The sequence below is a fragment of the Mus pahari genome, chromosome 3 (assembly GCF_900095145.1).
Source record: "Mus pahari chromosome 3, PAHARI_EIJ_v1.1, whole genome shotgun sequence".
In the NCBI taxonomy this organism is placed as follows: Eukaryota; Metazoa; Chordata; class Mammalia; order Rodentia; family Muridae; genus Mus; species Mus pahari.
The window spans coordinates 76,918,239-76,928,941 of NC_034592.1; the positions used below are offsets into that span (position 1 = coordinate 76,918,239).

The following is a 10,703-nucleotide window of genomic DNA, read 5'->3' on the forward strand; positions in this document are numbered from 1 at the left end:
ATAATATATATATATATATATATATATATATATATATATATATATATATATATATATGAAACGGAGAGAAAGTAAACAAATAATGCCAACCAGAAGAATAAAAAGAATTATAAAGAGAATGGTGAAAGTCAAGGCTCAGAATTTAACCAGGCTCTTAAATAACATTGCTTTGCCTGACCGGTAGATACCAGCAATGAAGGCAATATGTGTTATTTAGCGACAGTGTGGGGAAAACCAGAAGCCTTTAAAAATGAGAATATTTCTGTTGTGTGTAGAGAAACTACCTAGTAGGCATACCTTAATTTTTTTCATTTGTAGTGAGCAATGCAGGGAATAATGTTGGGATTTTTGTTTTCTAAAGCTGGTAATATTTATTCCCCCCTACATGTTTTTAATTATTCCTACATTTTGATTCCCTAGGACTCTCTTGGCATCCACACATGTGAACCATAACATCTATATTACAGAGGTTAAGACTGGAAAGTGTGTTCACTCTCTGATCGGACACCGCCGTACCCCATGGTGTGTCACTTTTCACCCCACCATCTCAGGCCTTATTGCCTCTGGCTGCCTGGATGGGGAAGTTCGGATTTGGGATTTACATGTAAGTATTTTGGGGCTGCTTATTTCCCTTTGGTATTCCAGGCACAGAGACTTGTTTGCCGTTGGATTCTTACTTCTGGCTGAGAGACTAACCACTTTATTAGGACTGGGGGATATTGCTCACTTAAAGGATGGATATTCTAGTTTGTACTTATCTATTATGAAGTAAACAAACTCTTCTTTCGCCTGCTTATTTTAAGATTGTATAGCAGCAGGCTCTAACATTAGTTCAGTATCGACTTCCATTGTCTTGGAGTACTCTGCTCATGATCATCACACAAGACTTGTCCTGATGATAGGCTAGTGGGCTGCTCTCATTATGTTTGCACCAAGCTGGAATGTTCACAGGTGTCAGAAACAGGAACTAAGTAGAGGCTTTGTAATTGACTTGAAGACAGTAATATTTGTTCTATAAATTATTGGCATTGCTAGATGATTGTTCATACACATTTTTTTATAAAAGACATGTTTAAAGTAAGCCCTATAAGAACTCATTTTATCTCAAATGGAAATTTATTTATTTAGAGACAGAGCCTTGATATGCAAACCTGACTGGTTTGGAAATGACTATGTAGACCAGGCTACCCTAAAACTCATGGAGATCCACATGCCTCTGCCTTCTGAGTGCTGGGATTAAAGCCATCTACCACTGTACTCTGATAAAGATTGTAACTGAAAGTGGAAATAGTAGGAATCAAACCCAGGGCTTCATCCATACGAAGTATATGCTTTACTATTGAGCTATATAATTCCATGTAGACCCCTCCTCTTTTTCACTCCCTCCATCCCTCCTCTTCCCCTCCCTAACTCCCTCTTTGTTTTGTTTTTGTTTTTTTTTTCTTTTTTCGTTTGTTTGTCTTGTTTTTTGAGACTACTATCACTATATAGTCCAGGCTGGCCTCAAATTTGTCGCAGTCTTCTTACTTTGCTTCCCAAGTGCACGGATATAGGTGTGAGTAATCATATTTAGCTCTTCAATGTGATTCTCTTCACATGGACTCCCCAGTCTGTTAGCAGTTTGTAATCTGAGAATAATTTTGGATTGGTTCATTTGCAGGGGGGCAGTGAAAGCTGGTTCACAGACAGCAACAATGCCATAGCTTCCTTGGCTTTCCACCCTACGGCTCAGCTCCTACTAATTGCCACTGCCAATGAGATCCATTTCTGGGATTGGAGCCGTCGGGAGCCCTTTGCTGTGGTGAAAACAGCCAGTGAGATGGAGCGTGTCCGGTAAGTGCCGTGTCCTGTCAGCCGTATCAGGCACCAGACTGACAGGAAAGAACACTTCTAACTACTGTTATTTCAGGAGACAGGCTGTTATCCCTACTTAGGGCAGTTATTAGTCTTCTTTAGGGTATTTGTTAGCATAATCATGGCTGATTAGCCCAGAAGCAGTTCATTTTGTTTATGGCCTTATCTTGTGGTCTCTACAGATCAGGGTCATTTGGTAAAATCCTACTTAGGTTCTAGGCTGTCTGCACTTGGGATTACCTTTTGAGAAGCCTCTCAAAAATAAATGGGTAATTTGATAGCTTTTTGGCTGGTTGCTTATTATTGGCTATTTACTTACGTTTATTTATATTTATTATATTTATATTTATCAAATTATAAAAAGGTATAAACATGTATCTGGGCTACATAAGGAGTCTAAGTCTTCTTGGACTAGTTAGCAAGACTCTGTCTTAAAAAACAAAATACCAGGCTAGATGTAGTAGTCCATACCCTAATCTCAGCATTTGGTAGGTAGATCCAGCAGAGGTAGGTGGATCTCTGTGAGTTTGAGGCCGTCTTGGTCTATATAGTGAGTTTCAGGATAACCAGAGTTACATAGTGAGACTGTCTTAACAAAACAAAACAACCCAAAATACCAAAACCACAATATAGCTGCCTGGGGATGTAGTAAGATTATACAGCTCTTGCCTATTATATATATGACCTTGGATTCAGTTTTCTGCAGTACAGAAACAAGATATACACTGCCCAAGTAAGACTGGATACATTGTTTTCTTTGGCTGCTTTTGACCATATTATGACTGGATATAGACTGGTTTTCTGGCTTCCAGCCATATCACTTTGTACTGATACTTTATTGTCACTAGAGTAAGTACTTTTTGCCAAATATAGCGGCTCTATGAAGGGAAACCCGAATCTGTGTGGCAGCATTCTGATTTACTATTTAAATGGGCTCTTACATGTTGAACAGATACTTATTTAATGTAGCTGCTACATGTGATGTAAGCCTGAATGTTTTTCAAAACTGAAACCATGGCCTGAGGATGTAGCCCAAGTTAATAGAATGGCTTATCTTGCATGAATGAAGCTTTAGAGTTTGATCCATAATATCACATATGGTGAGTGTGTTGGTGCACACCTGTAATGCCAATACTGAGATGGTAAAGGCAGAAAAATTAAAAGTTAAAGGTCATCTGTAACCAGCTGTTGACTTGTAAGCTAGCCTGAGGTATATGAGACACTGCTTCAAAAAAAGAAAAAAAAGTGAAATGTCTCTTTTTCTTTTTAATATTCATTTATTCTATTTATATGATTACATGTAGTTGACTTCAGACACACCAGAGGAGGACATCAGATCCTATTACAGATGGTTGTGAGCCACCATGTGGTTGCTGGTATTTGAACTTAGGACCTCTGGAAGAGCAGTCAGTGCACTTAACTGCTGAGCCATATCTCCAGTCCTGAAATCTCTTTCTTAATGCATTAGGAAACAACATAAAATCTTAATTTAAGTTTTTTAAAAGACTAGGTAGGTGTGTAGCATTCAGGAATCTAAGGCAGAACATTTGTGAGTCTGAAGATGACCTGGACTGCATAGATAAACTGTCTTCAGGAGAGTGGGAGGTGGAGAAAATAGAGAGTTTTGAAAGCACGAAGAGGGTAGTCTTGACAATTTCCATTTCTCAGTTAACATGGTCTTTGTCTCTTGTCTTGTTCTTTTGTACTTCAGTCTGGTGAGATTTGATCCACTTGGACACTACTTACTTACAGCTATTGTTAACCCTTCTAATCAGCAGGTAAGGGTCCAACAGTCCAACTCTAGCTGAACTGGAAGGTACTTTCTAAACTAGCACTCTAATTTTGATCATTATTATTTATTATTAAATATCTATTATATATTATAATAATGAATTTATTATTACTAAAATGTAATCCTGATTATATTTTAGTTCTTAACTTTTCTGTAATTCTTTTCCATCAAGATTTTAATTAATTTCTGATGATATTGAAAGTTACAGACATAATTTTTACATAAGTCAATTTTTTTTTAAAAGATTTATTTATTTATTATATGTAAGTGCACTGTAGCTGTCTTCAGACACTCCAGAAGAGGGCGTCAGATCTTGTTACGGATGGTTATGAGCCACCATGTGGTTGCTGGGATTTGAACTCCGGACCTTTGGAAGAGCAGTCGGGTGCTCTTACCCACTGAGCCATCTCACCAGCCCATAAGTCAATTTTTTAACCCTTGTAAATAAATCATGAGAAACAAGCCTTGTCAGAGCTGCAGAAATGACTCAGGTGTACTTCTGTTGAAGAGGACCTGAGTTTAGTTTTCAGTCCCCCCCCTGTTGGGCTGCTTACACCTGCTCATAACTCTAGCTCCAAGGAATCCAATGCCGTTTTCTGGCCAGTTCCCAGTGTTTAGATGTGTGTGGCATATACCCACACAAAGGCCAACACAGATCCATAAACAAACAAACAAACAAACAAACAAACAGACTATAATTTAAAAAAATATGTGTGGGAATTTTGCCCGAATGTGTGTCTGTGTAATGTGTTTATGTAGTGACCACAGAGGCCAGAAGAGGACATTAGATTTCTTGGAACTGGATTTACAGCCAATTGTACTCACCATGTGGATCCTGGGAACCAAACCCAGGTCCTTTGCAAAAGCGACAAATGTTTTAACCACTGAGCCATCTCTCTGGATTCTAAAAATGAATCTTAAAAAGAAAGCAGTAGCCAGAGGCTGGAGAAGTGGCTCAGCAGTTAAGAGCACTTGATATTTTTGCAGGGGACCCTGGTTTGAATGCCAGCACTCAATGTAGCCATTCCCAGCCATTTGAATTCCAGTTCTAGGTATCTGATTGCTTCTGCTGACCTCCATAGACACCATACATGTATGTGATGCACATAAATACATGCAGGCAAAAACACTCAGACATAAAGTATAAATAAATCTAAAATAAAAAGGAAATGATTTGTCTTCATAATGCTTGTCACTCGTGTGCCCCTGCCTGGTTGCTTTTGTTTCCCTTACTGCCTCTATGTCACAGAGATGCCTTTTTTAAATAATTGTTTTGCCAGCTGTACTCATTTAGATATGTTGCCAATTGGAAATGAATAATTTAATACCATATGGTGGTTTTGAATCTGAAGCCAGTTTTCATTACCTTATGGGGAGAGAGTTTTTATTTATCCATGGAGGTGGTTCTTCTTGGATGATTATCAGTCAGTTTTAAGTTTCTCTTGATTTGTTTGGAGGTTCTGTCTGTTGTGCTCTACTCTGTCCTGCTGGTCCATGTTGCAGGGTGATGACGAACCAGAAATCCCTATAGATGGAACAGAGTTATCTCACTACCGTCAACGTGCCCTCCTGCAATCACAGCCAGTTCGCCGGACACCTCTCCTCCACAATTTCCTGCACATGCTGTCCTCCCGTTCCTCTGGCATCCAGGTGGGAGAGCAAAGCACAGTACAAGATTCTGCTACCCCCTCACCCCCACCGCCTCCCCCTCAGCCCTCCACGGAGCGTCCCAGGACTTCCGCTTACATCAGACTCCGACAGCGGGTCAGTTACCCCACCACAGTTGAGTGCTGCCAGCACCCTGGGATCCTGTGCCTGTGCAGCCGCTGTGCTGGCACTCGAGTTCCTTCCCTCTTGCCACACCAGGACAGTGTCTCCCCTGCTTCTGCCAGAGCTACTACCCCTTCCTTTTCTTTTGTACAGACCGAGCCCTTCCACCCCCCGGAGCAGGCTTCATCAGCGCAGCAGGACCAGGGCCTCCTGAACCGTCCGTCTGCCTTCAGTACAGTCCAGAGCAGCACTGCGGGCAACACGCTCCGCAACCTCAGTCTGGGTCCTACCCGGCGCTCTTTGGGGGGCCCTTTGTCTAGCCACCCTTCTAGGTATCACAGAGAACTAGCCCCTGGGCTGACAGGTTCTGAGTGGACCCGGACAGTACTCACTCTGAACTCCCGTTCTGAGGTAGAATCTATGCCCCCACCCAGGACCAGTGCCTCCTCAGTGAGTTTGCTTTCTGTACTGAGGCAGCAGGAAGGTGGCTCTCAGGCGTCTGTGTATACTTCAGCCACAGAAGGGAGGGGTTTTCCATCATCAGGGTTGGCAACTGAGTCAGATGGAGGGAATGGTTCCAGCCAAAACAACTCAGGCAACATTCGCCATGAGCTTCAATGTGACCTGAGACGCTTCTTTTTGGAGTATGACAGGCTGCAGGAGCTGGATCAGAGCCTGAGTGGGGAAACTCCCCAGACCCAACAGGCCCAGGAAATGCTCAACAATAATATTGAATCTGAGAGACCAGGTCCTTCCCACCCGCCTACCCCACACAGCAGTGAGAACAACTCCAACCTGTCTCGGGGCCACCTTAATCGATGCCGTGCTTGCCATAATCTTCTAACCTTCAACAATGATACCCTTCGTTGGGAAAGAACCACACCTAACTACTCATCTGGGGAGGCTAGCTCTTCCTGGCATGTCTCCACTACCTTTGAGGGCATGCCACCAAGTGGCAACCAGCTACCACCTCTTGAGCGGACTGAGGGCCAAATGCCTAGCTCCAGCAGGCTGGAGTTGAGCAGCTCTGCTAGTTCACAAGAGGAGAGGACTGTGGGGGTGGCCTTTAACCAGGAGACAGGCCACTGGGAACGCATTTATACCCAGTCCAGCAGATCTGGAACTGTACCACAGGAGGCCTTACATCAAGATATGCCTGAAGAAAGCTCTGAGGAAGACTCCCTCAGGAGGTAAGCTCCTGCTGGCCTGTGCTCTGCCTCCCCACCTCTTCTCCCTAATACCCATCGTCCTTCAGTCTTAGCAGGGTTGTGGCTTATATAAAGCCTCTGGGACCCATGCATCTGGTTCTGATCTTGCATTTTTTTGGGAAATCTTACTTTGGTGGCAGAGATAGCATCAGGCCTAGTGGTGTGAGTTAACTGTTGTACTAGTTTATTTTTGTCTAAGCCCAAAGCTCCGCTTTTAGCCTTAAAAGGGAAATGTTGATTGGGTTAGAGAAACATGAGGAGATATAATCATTGATTTTTTTTTTTTTTTTTTTTTGGCCTGGACTTTTGACTTTGAAATATCATAGATATAGGACTACTTGTTGAGATAAGACTATGTTCCAAAGGATTATTTATAGTGAGAATTTAAAAAAAGACCTAGAGTGGGGACAGAGTTATTTTGTTCAGCATTTTGTGCTAGATATTTTTTGAATATATTTTTTTGAACACCTCTAGTTCAATAAATAGGTGAAGAATTCCATAGGAAAGTGTTTTGCTTTTTGTTTGTTTGTTTGTTTGTTTGCTTGTTTTTTTTAATTTACCAAACTTGTGTTTTTGGACAGTCTCTGGGCTGCTCATTTAGGGTGTTTGTTTGTTTGTTGGGTTGGGTTTGGTTTTGATGGTGGTAGAAATTAAACTCAGAGCCTTATAAATATACTTCTACACCCAAATTTTTTTGAATGGATCTTCCAGATTGCTATTATCTTGGGATGGAAGAGAGCTCTCATCAGAGAGAGCTCTCATGAGGGAAACAGAGTAGGATAATAAACTACCCACCGCGTGTTCCGTGAATGGCTGTGCGCACTGCTATCTTGGTTTATTAGGGACTTCTTTCTGTGATTATGTAAAGGTCAAATCTAGCATAATCACCAATTCCCAGAATACTGGAGCCAAACAGCATATTGCTGTATATTATATCCTCTGCTGAGCAACTGAAATTTTTCTGACATAAGCTAGGTTGGGAATATAGATTGTGCACATCGTGTACTTGTTATTTTTAGAGGATGCTTTAGTCAGTCATTTAGTCAATAAACACTAGTGGAATGGTTGTAGTTTTTCCAGCACTGTCCTAGGCATTGTGCCCACTTTTACTATGGAGGCAAGACATATTTACATGAAATCTATCATAAGTGTAGATGATCTAGTACTACTTAAAAAAAAAAAAATCACATCTGGGAGCTGGAGAGATGGCTCAGCTGTTAAAGGAGCACTGACTGCTCTTCTGAAGGTCCTGAGTCCAAATTCCAGCAACCACATGGTGGCTCACAACCATCTGTAATGAGATCTGGTGCCCTCTTCTGGTAAGTCTAAAGATAGCTACAGTGTACTTACATATAATAATAAAATTTTTTTTTTTTTTTTAAATCACATCTATATTTATTGTGTACGTTGGGGTGGTTGTGTGTGTGCCATGACATATGTATAGAGGTCAGAAGGCAGTTTTCAGAAATTGACTATCTTCTAATGCCCTGTAGAGATCCTTGGGTCATCCGGTCATCAGGCATGGTGGCAAGCACTTTTAACCTGCTTAGCTTTTTTTGTTTGTTTGTTTTGTTTTGAGACAGGGTTTCTCTGTATAGTCCTGGCTATCCTGGAACTCACTCTGTAGACCAGGCTGGCCTCAAACTCAGAAATCCACCTGCCTCTGCCTCCCAAGCGCTGGGATTAAAGGCCTCCCGAGTGCTGGGATTAAAGGCGTGCGCCACCACACCCGGCTCTGCTTAGCTTTCTTACCATCTCCAATCTGGTGCTTTTTTGTGCACTTCTGATACTAAAATAGAGACTAAGCAAAAAACAACAAAAAATTAGTTTGATTTTTTTTTTTTAAATAAAAAGGAGCTATCACCCAAAAAAGTTATATAATATTCAGAAATGAAATGTTGGTAAGACTTGGAAAAGGAAAGACCTTTTTCTTTTAGGGTAATAGCACATTCTCAAGGAGAAAATATATAATGCATGCAGAATAGTGGACTGGACATCAGAAATAGACAGAGTAATTGGGTTGTTTCTGTGCCTGAATGAATGAAGTCAGTTCTTGGGAACAGCTCTGAATTCCTTGCTTGGAATATTTAACTTTGCTTAAGGCCCCACATCAGGAGCCTGGGACTCTGTTCTTCTGCATCTAGTACAGTACCTGGCATATTGTTGGCACTCAGAATTTATTAAAGGCAGTCAAGAGAAGGGTTATCTTCAACTACTGAAGCTTATCATTTTGCTCCTCCAAAATAATTGAGCCTTTAGTCAGCACTTGTCCATCTTTAATAGTATTTTTCATGTGGTGTCCTTCTGAGTAATGCCCAAATGGCTTAAAATAAACCCTGTATACAGAGCATTAGAGATCCCAGTTAATGAGAGCTCACTGTGTAACGTGTCATATTCTCACTTTGAGGTGATTGGAAGCAGGGGATAGGACATCCTGGGTGACATAATTTCTGATTTCTACAACAGCTCTGTGCACTATAGCATTACATTTTATTTTCTGCAGTTAAGAAAAGTGAGTCCCTTAGAGCAGTCAGAATTTCTTTTAAAGATACAGAAGGATAGGAGCTTAGGAGATAGCTCAGTGGCTAAGAACACTAAGTGAGTGTGAGGACTTGAGTACAAATAACAAGCGCTACATGTGGCACCTATGCCACTAACCGCATCATGATTTTAGGGGGCTTGCTGACCAACCTAGCTGAAACTGAGGCCCTAGTCCAGTGAGAATGCTGTTTGAAAGGACTAAGGTAGAAAGGTAGGGCAGGGCTTGGGGTGTGCTCATCTGCCTTCTGGGTGTGGACACGTGTACCCACATGAGTATGAATGTACCTACATTCCAAACAAACAAACAAACAAACAAATTTATTCATTTATTTCACTTTTAAATGTATTTTTTTTCCTTTGGTTATTGATGTTTTGGAGACAGAATCTCACTGTCCTGATAACTGTAGTTTTAATTGAAATACTTCTGTTTATTTTTTTCATTTAATTTTTTTATTTTTTAAAAATTTATTTAATATATATGAGTATGCTGTTGCTCCCTTCAGTCCCACCAGAAGAAGGCATTGCATCCTATTACAGATGGTTGTGACCTGGGAATTGAACTCAGGACTTCTGGAAGAACAGTCAGTACTCTTTAAAAGCTGAGCCATCTCTCCAGCCCCCTCATTTAATTTTTTAATCACGGAACTCTTCCAACATAAAAGTGAAAAGAATAATAAATTCCTGTATCTATTACTTTACATTAAAAAAATCATCAGTCGTTAGGTAGCTGCCTTTTTGTTTTGTTTTTTGTTTTCCCTTTTGTCTGTATTGCTATTCACTACCCCAACCCACATTGTGTGTATTTTTGTCTATAAATACTTCATGGTTTCTAGAAACAAGGCTATGCAGTGAAACTTTTTGTGTTGATGGAAATATTCTGTATCTGTGCTTGCAACCATACTAGCCATGAGTACATATGATCACTGAGTAACTGAACTGTGGCTGTTAGTATCTGAAGAACTAATTTGAATTTTTATTACTTTAAGTATAAGTAGACGGAAATGACTAGTAACTACCATATTGCACCCATAAAATATTAATTATAATTTTTAAAAATTAAAATGCTGCACTTGCATGCCACAGTGCAGTGTGTGGAGGTCAGAGGACAACTCTATGGAGTCCATTTTCTTTCCACCTTCCTAGGAGTTCCAGCTATTGAAATCAGGCTACAAAAAATGCTTTTTCCCGTTGAGCCATCTTGACATTATCATTGATAACCCTCTTTAAAAAAAATGTTTTGAGACACGAGCTTGCTTTGAAACCCAGGCTAGTCTTAAACATAGGTATGTGCTACAATGCCTGACTTAATATTTTTATTACACTTACTTATTATGGTATACATGTGGAGGTTGCGTTGTATATGTGCCACAGCACACATGAAAGTCAGAGGGCAATTTTTGGGAGTTGGTTCTCTCCTTCTACCCTCTTGGTCCTGGCAATGAACCCAGGCTCTCAGGATTGGAAGCACTTTTACTGACTGAAACATCTTGCTGGTCCTTGAACAGGCTTTTATTTTTTATTTTTTTTTTTTTTTAAAA

General features: G+C 40.7%; 1 protein-coding gene across 4 annotated transcripts in view; it reads left to right on the plus strand.

Moving 5' to 3' along the window:
• The window catches only part of Ambra1 (autophagy and beclin 1 regulator 1), a 184,537-nt gene that overhangs the window by 33,683 nt on the left and 140,151 nt on the right, over positions 1-10,703 (plus strand). For 2 of the 4 annotated variants that reach the window (XM_021192018.1, XM_021192019.2), the window contains exons 4-8: positions 421-604; positions 1,661-1,833; positions 3,566-3,632; positions 5,150-5,296; positions 5,570-6,606. In XM_021192018.1, the coding sequence (XP_021047677.1) occupies positions 421-604; positions 1,661-1,833; positions 3,566-3,632; positions 5,150-5,296; positions 5,570-6,606 (1,608 nt within the window). Of the gene's footprint in view, positions 1-420; positions 605-1,660; positions 1,834-3,565; positions 3,633-5,149; positions 6,607-10,703 lie in introns of all 4 variants that reach the window. The other 2 variants (XM_021192016.1, XM_029535860.1) reach the window with 1 other exon arrangement.